Source organism: Melanostigma gelatinosum (genome assembly GCF_949748355.1).
Source record: "Melanostigma gelatinosum genome assembly, chromosome: 1".
In the NCBI taxonomy this organism is placed as follows: domain Eukaryota; kingdom Metazoa; phylum Chordata; class Actinopteri; order Perciformes; family Zoarcidae; genus Melanostigma; species Melanostigma gelatinosum.
In genome coordinates, this window is record NC_136634.1 from 28778605 (window position 1) to 28799166 (window position 20562).

The following is a 20562-nucleotide window of genomic DNA, read 5'->3' on the forward strand; positions in this document are numbered from 1 at the left end:
ACTACCTCTCATTACCACACGGACATGTAATGCAGTGTTCTTCATACATACTCTCGCACACAAGCTGCCCCTGCATTCCGTTCGACGCTGCCTCTCATTGGTCGATTAGTACGTCCATCATAGGTTCCCAGCCTCAACGTGTGTCTGATTGGCTAGAATGGCACCTACGGCGGCAGCACGAGCCCCATTGGTTGAAAAACTAGGTTAGTGGTTCGACAGGCATGACGGTGACAAGAAACTGGGTCACCGATCGAGAATCGTTTATGTCACAGTTCTTTGGGTCGATATTACATATTATCAGCGACTTTCAATGGATAGACCGAGCTCATTGAACCTACTGTGAGTATACAATGAAAACAAGCCTCCGGGTTATCAATGTTGCATCTCGGTGACGTTGCTGGCATTTAAACCATGTCGTCGATGCTTTGCCAGCGCTGTGGTCATGTCAGTGGGGCTCTCGAGAGCAGGAGGAGGGACGCTAGCCGCTGGTCAGGTCTTGACAGTTAGCGCTCCACATCGAGCGACTGTATGCTAATATTAGTCCACCAACGGGACTACATGCTGTTATTGATAAAAGGAGGGTAAACCGCCACCGGTAGGACGGACCAGCTTTGACGGTTGTTAGCATTTGTCGGGGCTCGAAGGGAGCTCGCGGACAGGTAGGTGTCGGTCCGTGGGCTCGTTAAATGTCCACTAAACGTGTCCGAAGTGCGAGACACTGAGTGAACAATGCTATCCAGAGCTATCACGCTAGCCATGTAAACAGGCCTTGGTGGGTATCTGGCACTCGGTTTCTTCGACAGCATCCACCCCGCTGCGATACCGTTCACGTCCCCGTATGTCTCTTCAAATAGCACCGTGAGTTCAACCTATAAGGACCGCAGCTGCTTCCAAACAGCAGGCACATCGCTTCTGAAATATCGGGACACGGTGTCGGCAGTGGAAATGTGGCGACCGCACGGTTTCTGCAGTCTCCGCGTTGTTTACCAAAAGATGATCATGACAGCGGGCTTTGGTTACAGGGGGCACCGGGCTCAATCAGCGGGCTTTGGTTACACGGGGCACCGGGCTCGAGCAGGGGATCCCGAACTCTGAGGGTTCCAGGAGGACTCCAACAGGAGGAGTAGCTTTTCATTGTTAGTTCATCTTCTGAGTCATACTCGTCAGCATGAATCCTCACAGATCGTTGGTTTGTTTGGAATACAGTCTTCTCTGATGGCGGTTCTTGGTCTGCTGTAGATTCATTTTTAAACAATCCAGCGAGTGTTGGCAGTCTACAGCGGCTTTTATGTTGAGATATTTCACTGGTCTGTTATAGATTGTTAAATTTGTGACATGTTTTCTCAATAACTCGTTCTCACTACTGTGCTTCAACAGTAGTGTTGTGGTAGTTCATGTATTATTAACCCTTTCATGACAGGAGAGACGTCCAGCGGGACCGTAGACTTGGGCTGATAAGTGATATGTATGCTCAGAGACGGGTAGTCACCTACATAGTGCTCATCAGTATTGATTGGTGTTGCCTCAAAGGCATTTTGATAACTCAAGTTTGTTGTGAGGATTTAGCAGGCCCACAATTAACCATGAAGAATAAATAAAATAGTAATTTCTGCAAAGACGCCAAGCATCCATGGAAGTTTTAATTTGACCATGTTCATTAGATTGAAACAAATAGGTGGAAAGGCTGTTGCAGCAGAAGGTTGCATTCCTCCGTGGTGTATCGAAGAGATCTGGTGATGATAGTAGGATTCAGTTTGATGTTGGGCTTCTTGAGCTGTGGCATTTTAATTTAAATCATTGTAATGTGATGAGATGTTCCTTTTCTCATGAAGGATACATACAGATTCATACACGTTCTCCTGAACGTACTGACTGTGCTTGCTGGATGAAATTAATAATGTCTCTTCTTGTCTTCTACATTTGTTATTGACCCTTGGCTAAGCCCCGCCCCCCTGCTACTCTGTCTAGCTGTCAGAGATTTGTTACCATGGAGCCCAAATGGTCAAACTGCACTCCCTGACCAAATATTGTCTAGCTTTTGGTAAAAACATCAAATTGATGCGAGAAAGAAGCAGACCGAATGGTCTACGATGTGCATTTGATGGATATATCCAAGATGAAATGAGATTAACAAGATAAAGCTAGTGTTAAATAAAGTGCGAGATAAAGTGTGAAAGAGAACCACCTCATCACCTGGCGATGGAGACCGAAGACAATGAAATTAAGGAACAATACTCTTCCTCTTTATTCACTGTTACAATCTTTCAGTGTCTAGCGTAGCATAGACCTACTTACAGGGGAGTGAATCTTTCAGTATCCCTTGATTAGATTTAAAGTTGATTCTAGATAAATCGATTCCAGATTCACAATCTATTCTGGAATTGGCACATAGAGCGATATAATCCATTCAGAATCTTAGAAGATAAGAGTCTTGGGTCTTACGTGAATCCATTTCTCCCTGCTCCCAGTGCTACTGCTAGTTCATGATGCTAATGTCAGCTCCACAGCTTTTTATGTAGAAATGTAACGTTCTAGAAAATTGTTTCTCCTTCCAACCTCTCTGTGTAACGAGTATCACTATTACGCAACGTTTAGCCATGACGAGCTCCAAATCCACTGAACCAGCCTGAAAGCATTGATGAGTCTATGGAGTAGAGCTGCTGGTCAGAGCTACACTATGATTGGCCGGTCTGCTTTCAAGGGGCGAGACTTAGCAAAGGGTCAACTAACTGTTTGTTCTCAACGTTTTCTCGTATCTAATATTGTGATATTTGATGCTTGGTGTGTCTTGTCTTGTTTTAATAAATGCATTACATCAAAATTCTTAAATATCCCATACATTGAATGAGGAACAGTAATCCTACATTATTCATTATGCATCGGCGTTAATGATGAGTTATTCTCAGACGAACAGCGACGTTTGTTGTGTGTAGAGGGGACTCTGTCGTTTCAGGCCTCTCCCAAGACCTGAAACACCAGACTGACCGTCTCAACAAAGCCAGGTCCTTCATTTTATAAGTTGGCATGAGCTACAGACAGTTTATTTATTCATGGGGGCACCGGGATGCTCTGAGACAGCCTGCCACGAGAGGAGAAAACAATCTCTAGCAGCTGTATCCAACTGAGATCCGTTTCTCTTACTTACTGAGGCCATGTCCACACTACTACGTCTCCATTTTAAAATGCATGTCTTTTGCTACGTTTACACTGAGCATCCACACTACGCCGGCGTTTTAGAGCACTGAAAACAGAGGAGTTTAGAAACGCTCCCGACGACGGATCGGTTTGAAAACTCCGGAGTTGCCTCTTCGTGTGGACGGCGTAAACGCATACGTTTGGAAACGATGACGTAGTAACCTGCATTCAGCTACTCATGCCTCACATCGGTAGAATAATAATCCCCAAAAAACCTTAACGGGTATAAAAAAAAAAGGAAGAAGCCTCAGAGATCAAAAGAGGAGGATCCCACTATCAGGATGAACAGAAGTGTGATAGATGTCACGTGTACAGAATGAACAACATTACAGACACAACACATTCAATGCATATGATGTAAATGATGAAGTGCATCCAGAAGGGTGAAAGGCATTTTCAGTAACAAAGACCCAAGGATCTCTGAGCAGTCAAATGCAGCCTATTGCCCTGATGTCTACTACCCAAAGCCTCTGTTATTGGCCATGTGCTTCATACACTTCCTGACACCCCATAATCAAAGAAATCTGCTGCTAAGGAAACAAATATTAGGAAAACCGTTTTGGAACTCCCATGTATTGTGTTCAGGCAGCACTTCTGTTCCTTGTTGCTGCGAGTAAGGTCAATGTGTAGAGTGCATGTCTTTATGTAACTGCATATGTATCTCTGGGGTTTGACTTAGTGATGATAAGGATGTGTGTGTGTCTTCAACAAGCTCACACCCTCTGCACTTTAGAACGAGCTGTTGCTCTCAGCTGTGATACAACGTGAGACTGAAAACGGTACAGTGGGAAAATACAGCAAATGATTAATGGCATGCATTTACTCTTTGAAGGCCTTACATGTCCGTGGTGTATCCAGACTGGCAGGCTCCAGGCTACCTGCAGTCCTTAGAGCTGGTGCAGCAGCGGCTGCTGTTATCCACCAGCAGTATAATCTCATGATTATAGAACAGAGGACATTCTTAGCTAGTTTTGCTTCAACAGTTATTGTCCGAGACTGGATAATCAAGCTTAGTTGCAAGTAGTATTGGTCCAGTTCTGTACTCATGTTCTCATACTTGTACACATAAAACTAATACGACAGAACCGCACCTAGTACCACTGCATGCAGTGTCACGGACACACACAGCCACTTTCCCAGTGAGTCTGCACTGCATCAGTTAGTCAGAAGTTCTCGAAAACAAAAACCATGAGCTGAGCGACCGTGATCATTCTCTGTGGGTTCATTACTACACAGTTATTTCATCCGGGAGAAAAAAAGAGGAAGACACCTTAGGGAGAGTAACAGAGGAGGATCCCTCAGGATGGACAGAAGTGTGATGGATGTCAAGTGTACACAATGAACATCATAACAGAGTTACAACACATTCACTGCATATGATTGATATCATGAGTAGTAAGCAGAATGATGATGGAAACATTATGACTACTAATAACAACAGCAGCAGTGGATATAGTAGGATAACAATAAAATAAGTAATGGTGTCAGTAATAGTAATGTGACTAATAATCATACTGATAGTAGTAGTGGGTGCCAGGAAGGACCAGGGTCCAGATACAACCACGATCCATGGAAACCTGTGAGGAGAGAAAGCACAAAGACTCCGAGGAAGAAGCAAAGTTAGTAATGTGAATAATGGGACAATAATTCATACAGAAAAAGGAGCTCAGTGTATCCTAGGAAGTCCCCCGGCAGTCTAGGCCTATAGCAGCTTATCTAGGGGCTGGTCCAAGGCAAACCCGAGCCGGCCCTAACTATAGACCCGAGCCGGCCCTAACTATAGACCCGAGCCGGCCCTAACTATAGACCCGAGCCGGCCCTAACTATAGACCCGAGCCGGCCCTAACTATAGACCCGAGCCGGCCCTAACTATAGACATATCCTGATCAAAGATAGCTCAGAGATTCTTTACGGTGCTGCTGGATGCCAGAGCAATGCCTTCTAGAGAAACGGCATCATCAGATAACTGATTTCTGAGGTGTTCTGGTTCTAGTAGGATAACTTCAGTTTTGTCTGAGATCAGGAAGTTGCAGGTCATCCAGGTTTGTATGTCTTTAAGACATGCTTCAAGTTTAGTGAGCTGGTTGGGTTCGTCTGGTTTGATCGATGGATATAATTGAGTATCATCTGCATGCATAAGGTGAATAAAATTGGTCCAAGCACAGAACCTTGTGGAACTCTGTGACTAACGTTGGTCTTCATCGAGGTTTCATCGCTTACAAACTGAGATCGATCTGACAAATGGGACTTAAGCGCGCTGTTCATTGCATTGTTCTCCCAAACGCCAGAGGGAGTACTAACAACATGTACTGTGAAGAAACAAGAGTACAACGAGTAACCGGCAAAAAGCCAAAAAACAACCTCCACGATGACGAAGAGGGATTGTAATTATCTGTAAACTCATATTTCATAACAATGGACTACTTTATTGTCTTTGTACAAGCCCTGTAAAGAAAGACGTCAAGTATAAAATGCATTATAAAGGAACAAATGTTGACTATCCTGTAAACTATTTAGTTTGGCTGAAAAATATAAACTCAGATGTAGATTTTTTTAGACTTCCTGTTTCTAAAAAAAGTAATTGTCCATCTTTGCAAAATCATCAGACATGTTAAGAGTGCTTTTATCATGAACTATTTGTGACAGTGTCTGAGGAGCTGTGATTGAGGGTGGGTGTGTGTTGGTGTAAAGTGTAGAGCAGCAAACTTAGCTGAATGTCGAGCTGACTCACTGATGAAGTAGAAGTAGGTGGTGGATGGAAATCAAAGCTGGCTGGTTTTGAGACCACAGAGACTGGCTGACCCAGTTTCCACTCCCCAGCACCGGTTCCTTTCAGTGTTCAATCATGACACCGTGGTTTTCCCCTGCAGCCCATAGCTTTGTCCCAGCGCGGCTCACCAAGCCGGTCCTGACCTAGAACTCAGCTGCTCTGCATGTTGCTGTCGCTGTACATTAAACATTTCAACTGCCCAAGTGTTAATCGGATGCTGATAGGATTCAGTCTCACTTTCAGGCTGACTTTTGTTGTACCATCTCTTATGAAAGGCACAGTGAGTAGGATTTTCGGTTTGTGAACCAACATTAAAAGTTGGCCCCTCCTCCCCCGGTCAATGGGGCCGGCTGGTGAGACTCTACCTCAGATTCACTCTCGTTCTGGCAACAGCTTTGTCCACTTGGAGCTTCGCCTCACTATGTTTTTGTTTGGCGCTGGGTCCACCATCTTTGTAGCATCCTCTCTGATGCGTTCTTTAATCTGGCACCTGCTCGATGAGACGGAAGAGAAGGTCCATGCAGAGGGAGGGTCTCTGCAGATACAACACCACACACACTTCTACTGGGTCAGTCGGACGAAGTGACCAACGACAAGAATCACATGAGTAACATCCTTTTACTAAAAGTTGTTCAGTCTGACTATAGACTGTGAGTTTATGTAATTTTTTGCCAATTAGCATAGGCGGCCTCTCTGATGTCTGACTAGCACACACATTCTCACATTATATTATCAAATAGTTTAGGCAAGTATGACTCCTACAGAGTCTAAATCTAAATTTAGAAAGTGCACAATATGTCGCCATTTCCTCCGGGACCGAGTTCGTGCAAGGCGTACACTATAAAACGCAGATCGGCAGAGATCTTTTCCAGACGTGGTTTGTGTGCGAGTAATTGCAGAAATGCGGCAGTGTATGGTTGATTGCGTGCAGCGTAATGTCTCAGGGAGACATCGATTATTGTTTCAATGTATGTTTTAAATCTCCTTTACTTTTGCCTTTATGCTTTTAATGGTTTCATGTGAAGCACTTTGAATTACCTTGTTGTTGAAATGTGCTGTACAAATAAACTTGCCTTGCCTTACAGATTTAGGATATTTTTGCGTGTTTGACTTGTGATTAAAAAGCCTTGTTCACAAATAGCACTTCCACTGTGGAGTATTTCCCTCTACTGGGTTGAAACTGGTCCTAAATGCTGTCAGAGTTTAGTAAGTAAATAAGATTTATTTGTTAACAGGGCAGGATTACATAAACACAATGCGACCATATCAGGGCCAATCATTTACACACACAGTAAGTACAAAATGAAAACATGGTTTAAAAGCAGGCCTAGGCCATGAGGTTTAGTCTAAACAGGTGTGTCTGAAGGAGATTCTGGATGAGTTCACAGAAACAGCACAGCGTGGAGGTGCAGGCAGAGCATTCCACAGCTTTGGTGCTACTGCCTCAAAGGCTCGGTCACCACGGGTCTTAGGTCGAGTGCGTGGGACAGACAGAAGACCTAAAACGTCTGACCTGAGACGTTTTGAATATGGGTGAAGTAGTTCAGCCACATATGTGGGCGCCTGACCGTGTAGTGCTCTGTAAATGAGAGTGAGGATTTTAAAGTGGATCCTAAATGCTACAGGGTGATGTGACTGTTGATTTGTCCTGGTGAGTAATCTGGCGGCAGCGTTTTGGATGAACTGCAAACAGTTAAGAGCAGATACACTGAGTGATGAGAAAAGTGAGTTACAGTAGTCAATGCGTGAAGAGATAAATGTGTGTATGATCATCTCTAATTCAGCTGTTGATACTACAGATCTCAGTTTACTGATATTTCACAGATGGAAGAAACATGATCTGGACAGCGGCTTAACATGGGGCTCAAACGACATGGATCGATCAAAGAACATCCCCAGATTACACAGGTTGCAGTGGGCAGCAGTTTAGGCTCACGTTAGCAACTCTGCTCTATGCTATGCTAAGTTAACAGTCCAGCAACACCAGCCAACACTACCTTTGAAAGCATTACATTTGCCAAACGCATCAGTTAATCCACATCCTAATTGTCCTCTTCATTTGTTTCTGGTCTGACTAGATAATGAACACATAGCAAACACGTAGGTACGCTCAGCAGCCACACAGGGTTCTGACATCACTGTAGCCTCAGTCTTTTAGCATGATAGCTTCTCCATATGTATGACTAAGAGCCGGTTTACTGGGTTTAAAACCGGAAAGTTAGCCGGAGACGGATGGAGCATAAGGAAACCATCCAAATAGCCCAGATTCACTTTGTTCAGGTCAGCAGTCGAGAACCTAACGACTTCAAGTGACTTTGTGTTTCATGTTTTGCTTTTAATCAAGTTTTGTAATGTTACTTACGTATGTGGTGTTGTTTTTCATTGCTGATGTCTTTTGTTTACATCTTTAGATCTGCATTTAACTGACTTTTCTTTTCTTCTCTCTCCAGGGGGTAGACTGGTTGCATCAGCTGTTTGAGGGTCAGTTCATGTCGGGGCACACTGACCACATCAAACCGGATGAAACTAGGTCCGGCTGAATCGAACCAGACTGAGACTAGACCAGGACGGAGCAGACCAGACTGATCCAGACCAAACCCGGCCCCTCCAGGAGGCCTGGTCCAGTGTCCTATCCAGGTAAGTGAAGCAGAAGGTCTGCTGTGAACCGAGGAAGGCTGCCTGCTGCTCTCATGCTTCAACAGAAAATGAAGAGAATGTTGGGGAGGCAGCTCAGGTACAAACAGACATTTGAAGCTTGGAATGTAAAAAAGGACATTGGATACAGTTCACTTTGTGTGTTTCCTACTTACAGTGTATGTGTATGAGCAGAATTTGAAGTGTATTGGATTAGAACCACAGACTACCTTTGAATAGGCATATGTCTTATTATCATGAAAAGTGAATTTGATGGGCAATAATACATTCAGACCTTGAGAGTCTAAAGCCACCACTGCAGAACACTGTGGGGCTGTGTGATAGAATGTTCTCCGAGTTCTTCACACTAAAATCTTCCATGATGATGAATATGTATGAGATCTATTTTCCATTACAACCTCCAGAATTGTATCTTTTCGGTCTGATATCATTGAAGAGCCGGATGATTGAATTGTTTTGTCCCCATTCAGGTTAGCATAGGGCTAACCGGTAGTTAGCATAGAGCTGACCGGTAGTTAGCATAGGGCTAGCCGGTAGTTAGCATAGAGCTGACCGGTAGTTAGCATAGGGCTAACCGGTGGTTAGCATAGGGCTGACCGGTAGTTAGCCTAGGGCTGACCGGTAGTTAGCATAGAGCTGACTGGTAGTTAGCATAGGGCTAGCCTGTAGTTAGCATAGGGCTAGCCTGTAGTTAGCATAGAGCTGACCGGTAGTTAGCATAGGGCTAACCGGTGGTTAGCCTAGGGCTGACCGGTAGTTAGCCTAGGGCTGACCGGTAGTTAGCCTAGGGCTGACCGGTAGTTAGCATAGGGCTGACCGGTAGTTAGCATAGGGCTAGCCGGTAGTTAGCATAGAGCTGACCGGTAGTTAGCATAGGGCTAACTGGTGGTTAGCCTAGGGCTGACTGGTAGTTAGCATAGGGCTAGCCGGTAGTTAGCATAGAGCTGGCCGGTAGTTAGCATAGAGCTGACCGGTAGTTAGCATAGGGCTGACCGGTGGTTAGCCTCGGGCTGACTGGTAGTTAGCCTAGCGCTGACTGGTAGTTAGCCTAGCGCTGACCGGTAGTTAGCATAGGGCTGACCGGTAGTTAGCATAGGGCTGACCGGTAGTTAGCATAGAGCTGACCGGTAGTTAGCCTAGGGCTGACCGGTAGTTAGCCTAGGGCTAACCGGAAACAGCAGAGTCATTATAAATATCTCACTGGAAACGCATCTAAACTGTCAATAAGATGAATTCCTCTTAACATCGTAGCTCATTAATGCTCTGGTCGGGTTCTCGGTACCCATCCCTACACATGACACCACTGTGACTGTAATGCAAACCGTACGGTATGAGGCATGGTGTCTTCCTCCACATGTGACCTGGATGCCACGATGTCTGAAGCTCTCACTGTGTGTCTAGGTTCAGAAGGGCCGCTTTCCTGCTGGGACTGACCCTTCGTGTTGTGTGTTCACAGTTGAGGGCTCCAGAGTGGATGGAAGGAGATGATTTTAACACAGAGGCCGTGATGAACATCTGTGGTGAGTGGGACTTGATGACAGAGACGGTCCTAAGGAAGAGGAATGTCCGGAGCTCTCCTTACGAGATGTTTCCACGGAGACCCCTTTGGTCTTAGCTGTGTTCACATTCAGATCATTGATATCTCATCAACATCTATCATCTATGTATAGATATGGAGGAGTGTGTGTTGTTATCAGAGCTTCTCATCTCTTTGTTCACATAGCCGGTCGGCAGTGTGCATGTTGGTGCCCCGCTGGTTAGCTCACTGCTCTGCTCTCACACGGAGGTCACAGTCGTGGTACGTTTCCATGACTGAACCCCTCTCATGTTTCCCCTCCACTGTTCGCTCTGTCAGCACTTTCTCTGCTAGCACCGTTAGCTGCGAGCCTCAGGCTCGCTGTCAACATGTTGAGAGCCGTTAGGAGGCAATCAAAACGCTCCCAACCTCGGCTGCTGACCTGAACTCCTCTAAGGATTTCAGGTCAGTAAGATAACATGACTCATCATTCGCATGCCTTGGTTCTTAGTTGGCAGTTTAATGTTATGGAAGCAGTCTGTACTGCACTGTGTTTGTGAGTTTCTCTTATCTGTTGACGTAGGAGCCTGCAAACTTCAGCTGAACCCACCAGTTCCTTCCTCGTCCCTTCAATAAAGTCCGCTTTTCGTCTTTGCTCTGCAGATGACCTGATGGCAGACCAAAGGATGGACATCTCGTCTACGATGACTGACTTCATGTCCCCCGGCTCCACTGATCTCATCTCCAGCTCCATTAGCACGCCTGGCATGGACTACACCCGCAAGAGGAAGGGCAGCACTACCGATTACCAGTAAGGACACCCGGGGGGGGAGTAAAGAAAGAACAGCGCTGAAGAAGATTATACAAGGAAACAAATGGAACTAGAAAATGCATTTCCTGCTGAAAATGCGTTGGAATGCTGAAAGCTGAAATTAATCTCAAAAACATTGCTGAAAATAGATATCCAATTTTAAAACAATTGCAAAAAGCTGAATAATTCTAAAAGTTGAAAGATTACAAATATGAAGTCATATCACCCCTCTCCTGAAAGAGCTGAACATTTTGATATTCAAACGGTTTCTGTAGCTTAAAAGAATTCCAGCAGTAGTGATATTTGTTGTAGTAGAAGTAGAAGTTGTAGTAGAAGTATTATTAGCAGTATAAGTATTAGTAGCATTTGAATAAGTACTAGCTGTAGCAGTAGTGATATTTGTAGTAGCAGTAGTCGTAGAAGTTGTAGTCGAAGTATTAGTAATTAGAAGAGGAGACATAATCATCATGTTTGACACACATAAACAGAGGTTATTAAATGACAGGCTTCATCACAAGCAGTTCAGTTAGAATTCACTCTCTGGGGCTTTTATTTTGAAATGGGGTGTGGGGTGTGGGGGAGAGGAGACAGAATCATAATGTTCGATAAACACAAACCGGTTATTAAATGACAGGCTCATCACAAGCATTTCAGTTAGGATTCATTCTGTGGGGCTTTTATTTTAAAATGGCGTGTGTGTGTGGAGGAGGGGGGAAAGACCTCTAAAGATCCCTAAGACCTGAATGACTGTATGAGAGACACACAGAGAGAGAGGGAGAGGAGTGTATGTGCGCGTGTGTCTGTGTGTTTATCAACATCACTAATTGGCTCAATCGCAAACACCTGTGTGCCTGAAGCCATTTCATGGAGATAAAACAGGGAAACACCTCTCAAACAAAGCATCAAAACTCCCATAACCGTAGCTCCTATTGCTCCGATATTAATAATTGAGGGGAAGGATGAGTTGAAGAACAGATCCTGTAAAAATTGTGTCTGTAGTGTAAAAAATGTGGCTTAACTGGCGATCTAGAAATGGGGTACCGTGTTCTGTGGAAGATGTTTTTGAGGCAAAATTTAACATTGGTCTCTATGGAGCAGAAAGTTGGTTTTCCTCTCAATTAACGGCTTCCGTGTCAAATGTGTAAATCTGTGGGATTCCACAGTAATTTTTCTACGACAAGGACAATATTAGCTACTTCTACATCCAGAAATTATGCATGAAGAGTGAAGATTGTGGACACAGTGGCAAAACACAAATGTTTTTTTCACAAGAATCTCAAGCTGCTCTTCACTCTAGCGGTGACATCACGCACTCTAAGCTGCGCAATACACACCCATTATAAAGTCAGAAAAGGGCTGAAAAATCATAAAAGTTAAATTGCTGCAGTTCAACAAGTTTAAAAGATATCACAAATCTGACAAATCATGTTGGCAATAGTTGAGGGTTTTCTCAACATTTGAAAGTTGAAATGGTGTCTGTAGCTGAAAGTATGAGGAAGTTGAAGGATTTGAAAGTTGAAGAAGTTTAAGAGGATTTGTAAATATTCTCCATAGAAACCCATTCAAAAAAAAGTTGCTAAAAGCTTAATAATTCAAAAGGTTTAAAGGTTAGAAATAGCAATAAAAGTCATAGCAGACATGAGCTGAAGGAGCTGAACATTTTGATAGTTGAACGGTTTCTGTAGCTTAAAAAATGAAGAAGAAGAAGAAGCATTGCGACGAAACGGGGGACGGAAGAAATAGTTGAATAAAGAAACAGGATAACAATAGTTGGAATGCTTAACAGCATTCCAACAACTAAAGGCAGGGTGGAGGGAATAAGATGTGGGACGTAGTGCAGGAAAGAAAGAAAGCATAATCTGTACTCTGGTAGTCCAGTCCGTTGCTTTTTTACACATTGTAAATATTCACATTTCTCATGTTCATTAATACGTTTGTGTTTCTTTACAGAATTGATGGCTTCTCATTTGAGTAAGTTCAAACCTGACTCAATGTTTAATTCATCTGACATATCAATGACCCTCAATAGATTTCACAGCATGAGAGACTGAAGAGCAGTGAGCCCAGTGAGCCCCCTGCTCTGAGACGGTGCTGTGGGTTCATGAATGTTCTGGTGTAAACTAACCTCTCCTGTCTTTGCTCGTTAGTGACATGGACCCAGACAAAGATAAACTGGGAAGGTAAGAGAAAGCAGGCGCTTTGATGCTCAGTAGTGTTGTATTTCTATCCCATCCCATAATCATGAGAACCATATTTCCTCTCTGACCTGCAGTGATTTCTATCAGAGTGGGTAGTTGTGTTGTGATTTGTCAGAGGTCCATCTCTTGAGATGTCTAACAGCACACCGACACCATGAAGGTAGTGGTGCTCACAGGAGTAGAACATGACTTTTATTCTCTATCTATTTCTCTTATACACACCTGAATATAATATTCATGAGTATGTGTTCATTAGTGTATAATCAGCTGTTTTAGTTGCCTTCGAATGAGCCCTTTATATCTCCAAAGGGGGCGGGTGCTCTTTACAAAAGGGGAAGAGGACCTCCAGGTGACCTCCAGGTGGCCTCCTGGTGGCCTCCAGGATTCTATGATCCAATATCATCCCTGCAGAGAGAACATTGATGCGAGCTTCAGATGCTCCTTCATTTGATTGGTTGTGTCGTCTCCCTTACCCTGAGGGTCCATGCTGTCCAGGGGAACGTCCTGGTAGCGCCCAACGGTGTAACGTTCCGGAACACGGTCCTTGTTCGCTCCGCTTCAGCAAGACTATTCTGTCATCTCCACCGTGTCAAACCCTTCCTTTTATCTCTGTCGTGCCGACGGCTGTACTTTTATTACTAATATCTAAACATCTCATCGTCCACTAGATGTGACTGAAGGTGTTTAGAAAATAAACACTTTAAAGGGGAACTGGAAAACTGAAACCGTTAACTCTAAATTTGTCAATACGGTAAATTCTTCATTCAGTCTGTAGGGCAGAGCTTTTGGGTAAATAATTGTTCCACTTTGACATAACTGTGTGTGAGGAAGAGCTTGATGCTCCTCTTCTCTAATGTTGCTTTGTTTGTCGTTCCAGTGACCAGCAGGGCCGGATTAAGAATGCCAGGTATGGAAGCTCCTTCACTTCTCTCACTGCCTCCTCATACCGGCTCACCTCCCTCTTATGCATTAAATGTCCCTCTGTCTCATTGAACAGAGGCAGCTTTGTGTGCGTTGATAGTAAGAAACGTTATACATTGCCGTGTATAGATCAGAGGATTATGTGGAGCTGTAACATCACCTGGTGGCTGATGGTGCGTGGTGAAGAACGTGGGGTTAGTAGCAGCTAGTGGAGACAGAACAGAGACGTGTTGTCACGGTGCTGAAGGACAGACAACACGAGGATTCATCTGGAGAGGGCAGCCGCTTCTTAGTGTTGAGATTCATAGCATGTTACCATAACTTCCACGCTTTTTGGATTCTGTCTATTTATACAACGGGTGAGAGAGATTTTTGGATTTATTGAGATTACTGCCAGCCAGCTGGGAGAAGAAGAGGGTCCTCCGTGTGATCACTGCTGATGTCTGCTGCTTGTCCCTCCACAGAGAGGCTCACAGCCAGATCGAGAAGCGCCGCAGGGACAAGATGAACAGCTTCATCGACGAGCTGGCATCGCTGGTGCCCACATGTAACGCCATGTCCCGCAAACTAGACAAGCTGACGGTGCTGCGCATGGCTGTCCAGCACATGAAGACACTCAGAGGTCAGGATGAGCGGCGTGTGAGGGTTCGGTTAGCTGTGGCTGCTACTGTAAACCACGAGTATGATTTTCACCCTGTCGGGAACTGAGCTGGTCCTTGTGTTCCAGTAAAACATTCTGTTTAGCAGAATTGTGTAAGATGTGAAGCAGCGGCGTACAGACGTTGGATGAGCAGTGCAGTGTGAATACCTTTACTGTTGTGTGCAGGTGCAGCCAACCCGTACACAGAGGCCAACTACAAGCCCGCCTTCCTCTCTGATGACGAGCTGAAGCACTTGATATTAAGGGTGAGTGCAGGCCAACACTTCCACCGTGTCGTAGTGCAGTGGTAGTAAGCACAGTGTAGCACCACGCTGCTGTTACGTCCTCTTCTGACTCGTGGTGTTCAGCCTTGTCTCTCAGCATCCAGCTGCATGTTCTAAAGCTGCATCACTGTGCTTCTGAAGAGCTCTGTGTCTGACCATGCAGGCTGCTGATGGGTTCCTGTTTGTGGTCGGGTGCGACCGTGGAAAGATCCTCTTTGTTTCCGAATCCGTCTACAAGATTCTCAACTACAGCCAGGTAAGCTGGCCCTGGTTGTGTTGGGAGCGTTTCCCTCTGACGCTAGTAGAAGATGTCAGTTAGTAGTTCTGTGCTCTGTTCCCGTCTGACTTCAGTCCCTCTGTTCTCTCTCGGGTCTTCAGAACGACCTGATAGGTCAGAGCCTGTTCGACTACCTTCACCCCAAGGACATTGCCAAGGTGAAAGAGCAGCTGTCCTCCTCCGACACGGCCCCACGAGAGAGGCTCATCGATGCTAAAAGTAAGGCCCAGCATGCAGAGTCAGGACTGTGGGCCAGCCTGAGCCTCCATCTTCATCTGATGTGACATAAAGCAGCCGTAGCAGGACGAGGCAGCGCTTACATGGGAATCATACACAGCAGAGAGGAGGTGGAAATATGACTAACAGCAAGTAGGAAGCTATGACGAGGACACGGGGACGCAGCAGTAATAGTTGAATTCATTCCCTGCAGGATGGAAGGAATGAGCATCATTCAAGGAAGTGAAAATAGAAATCTTATTGGTTCATGTTATTTTTGTGTATTTGAGGATAAAACATTTTAGCCTCTAACATTGCACCGGATGTGAGAAACAAGTCAGTCCAGTGATGGACTCTGAAGGTGTGTGTGTGTGTGTGTTTGCAGCGGGTCTTCCGGTGAAGACGGACATCACCCCCGGACCGTCCCGTCTCTGCTCTGGAGCCCGCCGCTCCTTTTTCTGCAGGATGAAGTGCAACAGGCCGTCTGTCAAAGTAGAGGACAAGGACTTTCCCTCCACCTGCTCCAAGAAAAAAGGTACTTTCTCTTCCAACATGGATTCAATTCTGTCACCCACATTCCTCCTCTTACCCTGAAGTGTCAGGCTGCCCAGCAGCTTCTTCTCCACCTCAGCTGCCTCGTTACCAAAGCCCTGCTCTGCTGCTCTTCCATCCCGATTAGAGCCAGGAACCACACATCAGTGATCGGAGAACCTCTCCGTTACACAACTAAGGACGTGGGCCTCTTTAAGTCCATACCAAACTGTATCACGCAAGGCCTAGTGTCCCAGAGAGATGTGGAGCAGCACGCAGTGGTCTCTGTCGCTGCTATAATGGGAGTAGAACTCTCACATATTAAGAGTAGCAGCTGGCACATTGTGGGAGGTGAGGGAGCTTTAACACCAGTAGTTTGGTTCATTCTGGGACAAACGGGTTCACTGAGTCCATTTCATCTTCCTGCTGCACGTCACTGAAGCTGATCACAGAGCCATGAAACACCTGGTTATGCGCGTTACTGTCATAAACGGCCCTGTGGTTATGAGTACTGACCAACAGGCAGAGAAAGACATGTTTGTACACTGGCATCCTCACCACAAAGACCGGCGGTTCGATCCCCGGCTCCTGCTCTGCACGTGTCCACTGAACCCCGAGCTGGTCCTGATGCTGACAAATATGAGCGAACTCCTCAGAGGCTCATGTTGATACAATATTCAGGTACTTGTGTTTAATTTGCAGAAGATAAATAAAGACATCAACCTGCACAAGCTGGGTGTGATGTTACTACATGCAGGTCACCACTCGGAGCCCTCACTGCCGACATGTGGAGAAACTCAGCAGGAGGTCAAAACAGGAGGGTAGACATCAACACAGGTGTAGGAGCCAGGTGTGGCCCGTGTCATTTTGTATGCCCTTTTTTGTCACTTCCGGTAATTGAGTCACGTGGTGCTGGGAATAGTCACAATGGGGGTTTATCAGCTGTCGGAATCAGACTAGGGGAAGGATTGGAAGGAGAGGGGGTGAGAGAGGGAGCAAGTATAAATCTCCCCCACTTAGCCTCTCGGTGACTAAAAGGAAAATTGCCGCTAGTCGCCTACAGCAGGGTCAAAGCATCGGTGGTTTACCAACGGGAGTGAGAGCGGCTAATAAGTTGGTGTCCTTAGCTTCCTGCTACGCTGGACTTCACGGAGGATGTTCTCGTTGTCTTCCTCCTCCTTCTTCTTCTTCTTCTTCTTCTTCTTCTCGTTACTCCTGTGAGCTCTTACATAGAAGCCGTCGTGATTGTCTTGTTGGACACTGAGTTCTGGAGGAATGATCTTGCACAGTATTGTGTGTGGAATGAGATGCTACGGAATCTCAACATATGGAAAATGTGAAACGCAGACGAGCTTTGTGTCAAAGATTTTCCATATGACTAGTCTTGTAGTTTCATCAGAAGGTGGGCGTGGCCACTACTTAGTTTTTTACTTGTGCAGTTTGCAAAGAAGGTTTTTATTTCTTGGGTTATTAATAATTCTAAATGGAAGTCTCAGTATATTAAAGCATCATTTAATCTCTTATGGGTTTCTACATCTGGTTTGGTAACAGCTTCACACGGTCAGCCAATCAGAGACGCTCACGCCTTTACTCTCCCTTCACTGAGCTGTTCTCTCCTCATCACAGCGGACCGTAAGAGCTTCTGCACCATCCACAGCACAGGCTACCTGAAGAGCTGGCCCCCCACCAAGATGGGCCTGGACGAGGACAACGAGCCCGACAACGAGGGCTGCAACCTGAGCTGCCTGGTGGCCATCGGCCGCCTGCACCCCCACATCGTCCCCCAGCCCAGTCTGGCGGACATCCGGGTGAAGCCCACGGAGTACGTCTCCCGACACGCCATCGACGGCAAATTTGTCTTCGTTGACCAGAGGTGAGACGCCAGAGAGTGAGGGGGAGCTCTAAACGGAGACTCGTGGTTTATTTGTGTCCTCAGCACATTTTACAGCTTCACTTCATCTCTGTTGTCATCTGAGTCTGTAGAGCACTTCACACTGAAACGTGTTTCTAACCTTTAGAGAGCAGAAAGAGGCTGAATGATGGTTGAATGGGGGGGCTGATACAGACAGACAGCTGGCCCCTCTCATGCTCACATTGTATAGAGGCGGAGCCTAAGAGTGGTTAAACATAGCGAGTGTTAAGAGGATGTTGGTTCAGCCAGCATGGTCAGGGTTTGTTATGTTATAATTATATTCGATCTGGATCCGTCTGATGCTGGAAGTCAGAATGTAGCTGACATGACATATTGTCACAGTTCACTGGAGCTTTCGCCGTCTGCCCGTCTCACCTTCAGGGCCACAGCCATCCTGGCCTACCTGCCCCAGGAGCTGCTGGGAACCTCCTTCTACGAGTATTTCCACCAGGACGACATCGGCCACCTGGCAGAGTGCCACAGACAAGGTAGCTGCCTCATGGCTGCTGATGGTGCAGTGGCTGAGTGAAGAGCACGAGCGGACTCTTCAGTGTGTGTGCGTGTGTGTTTCCATAGTGCTGCAGATGAGAGAGAAGATCAACACCAACTGTTACAAATTCAAGATCAAAGACGGCTCCTTCATCACGCTGAGGAGCCGCTGGTTCAGCTTCATGAACCCTTGGACCAAAGAGGTGGAGTACATCGTGTCCACCAACACCGTCGTGTCGTAAGTAGACCAGAACACCGTCCCCCGTAGCAGACGCCGTCCCCCTGTAGATGATGGAGCAGGCGTAGGTGAAAGATGCCGTGTGTTTGTCTCTGCAGGTGTCCTCTGATGGAGGGGTCAGACTACCCTCAGTCTGCTGCCTCACCACAGAGCATGGACAGTGTTCTCACCTCAGAGGGTAAAAGTAACACATGCTCATTTATCCTCCGCCCGCTGTCCATCACTCATCCTTCTCAATGAACTGTTGGTTGGTAGGTGGAGGAAGGCGGGCGCTGCAGACGGTCCCTGGCATCCCCGGGGGCACGAGAGCAGGAGCCGGCAAAATTGGACGCATGATTGCAGAGGAAGTGATGGAGATCCAGAGGTGAGTGCAGAGGAGAGCGCTGCATGTCGGGGGTGTTTCTGTTGGAGTGACTTGGCACACAGCACAGGCTCATGTACACACTTGGCAAATGCAAACATTTCACATTTCATATCATTTGAAAAACGGGAGACGATAAAATGAATAAGTAGCAGAAGTGCTGACTCTGCCGATCTGTTCTCAGTCCTCCTGACTAACGCTGACTCAGACGGCTACAGTCTAACACTTAACGCTGGTAAAATACCGCATGTCACATGTCTTCAAACCTGTTGTCAATGACACACGATGACTCCACTGAGGTTGGTGATTAGGAAATCAAATCTAAAACATAGCCTAATAAAAACCATCGGTGTCTCTGTGTCTGTCAGGATCCGAGGCTCCTCCCCCTCCAGCTGTGGCTCCAGCCCTCTGAACATCACCAGCACACCCCCACCTGACACCTGCTCCCCAGGGGGCAAGAAGGTAACACATGAGCACACCTTCAGAAGCATTTGATCGGATCGGACTTCCCTTTCAGCTGATTGGTTCAGCTCCATGTTCCATGATTAATGCTCCACTCAACATCTGCAGCTTGTTGTTACAGCACAGATGTCATCCGATGTTTGACCTGATGAGCAGAGATTTAGCCAACCGTTGATCTGAAGGACGAGTTAGATAGTGTGAAATGAGCTCATTGGCTTTCTTTCTGAGAGTTACATGAGAAGATCCAGTCCCCTCAGGTTTGAACCATGGACATGATGCGGCTGGTTAGCTTAGCAGCTGTAACAGGTAGCCTAGCTCTGTGGGAAGGTGTGATGCATGAACATTTACACCGACACATCCTGCCTGTGTGCGTCACTGTCTGCTCTGAGAGGAAACTGATTGTGTGTGTGTCTCACATCTACAGATTCAGAATGGAGGGACACCCGAGCTGCCAAGCACAGGGATCCTTCCTGGACCTGATTCTGTAGGCTACCCCTACTCCAACCAGTCCATCATGAGTGAGTTGGACATTAACACACACTAAATACTCTCTTACCGAGTTTATTTTGGTGCTTTCTCAACCGCTCGTCCTCCCTCCAGGTGACAACTCCCACCTGAGTATCGACATCATGGACGATCCCGGTTCCAGCAGCCCGAGCAACGACGAGGCGGCCATGGCCGTCATCATGTCCCTGCTGGAGGCGGACGCCGGCCTGGGCGGCCCCGTGGACTTCAGCGACCTGCCCTGGCCTTTGTGAGGACGCAGAGGGAGACGGACCTATTAGCACCAGATGGACAGAGTTCAGCCCTCTGGAACAACTACACTGCGACAAACATCCATCTTAGCTCATTCTATCGTCATAGAAAAGGCTGTAGATACTGAAGGTTTTCCCAAAAGTACTACATCCTGTCAGGCTCTCACTGCTGGATTCCACTCCTACTTTCTCATTCATCATTCCCTGTAGGTGCACAAGTGAGCCTGACTTTCTTTGGGATTTTATGTAAATGAAGCATTAAGATGATCCTTTTTTGCAGTGTCGCCTGCAGACTGGGTGTCCCTAACACTGCCACGGTGAGAGAGCGTCT

The 20562-nt window shown here is 46.2% G+C and overlaps 1 protein-coding gene across 4 annotated transcripts; it reads left to right on the forward strand.

Annotated features, from left to right (window-relative positions):
• The first annotated feature begins 216 nt into the window (after positions 1-216).
• Positions 217-20239, forward strand: bmal1a (basic helix-loop-helix ARNT like 1a). Of its 4 annotated transcripts, XM_079272406.1 has the most exons (20): positions 217-339; positions 8416-8602; positions 10077-10140; positions 10800-10947; positions 12898-12918; positions 13095-13127; positions 14023-14052; positions 14531-14688; positions 14893-14972; positions 15154-15246; positions 15369-15486; positions 15869-16018; positions 17641-17887; positions 18308-18414; positions 18503-18653; positions 18752-18831; positions 18909-19017; positions 19383-19476; positions 19901-19994; positions 20077-20239. In XM_079272406.1, the coding sequence occupies exons 3-20, from the start codon at positions 10095-10097 to the stop codon at positions 20232-20234; spliced, it is 1917 nt and encodes a 638-aa protein (XP_079128532.1). In that variant the 5' UTR covers positions 217-339; positions 8416-8602; positions 10077-10094; the 3' UTR covers positions 20235-20239. The 4 variants fall into 4 exon arrangements, with proteins under 4 accessions (XP_079128532.1, XP_079128533.1, XP_079128534.1 ...); XM_079272407.1 differs by lacking the exon at positions 13095-13127; XM_079272408.1 differs by lacking the exon at positions 10077-10140.
• Positions 20240-20562: the final 323 nt, after the last annotated feature.

Excerpts from the sequence above, each read along its gene's own strand:
- bmal1a (XM_079272406.1), top strand. The coding sequence starts at position 10,095 with ATGGAAGGAGATGATTTTAACACAGAGGCCGTGATGAACATCTGTG. Across the intron at positions 14,689-14,892 it reads GCACATGAAGACACTCAGAG|GTGCAGCCAACCCGTACACA; the intron begins GTCAGGATGAGC and ends TGTTGTGTGCAG. Across the intron at positions 16,019-17,640 it reads CACCTGCTCCAAGAAAAAAG|CGGACCGTAAGAGCTTCTGC; the intron begins GTACTTTCTCTT and ends TCCTCATCACAG.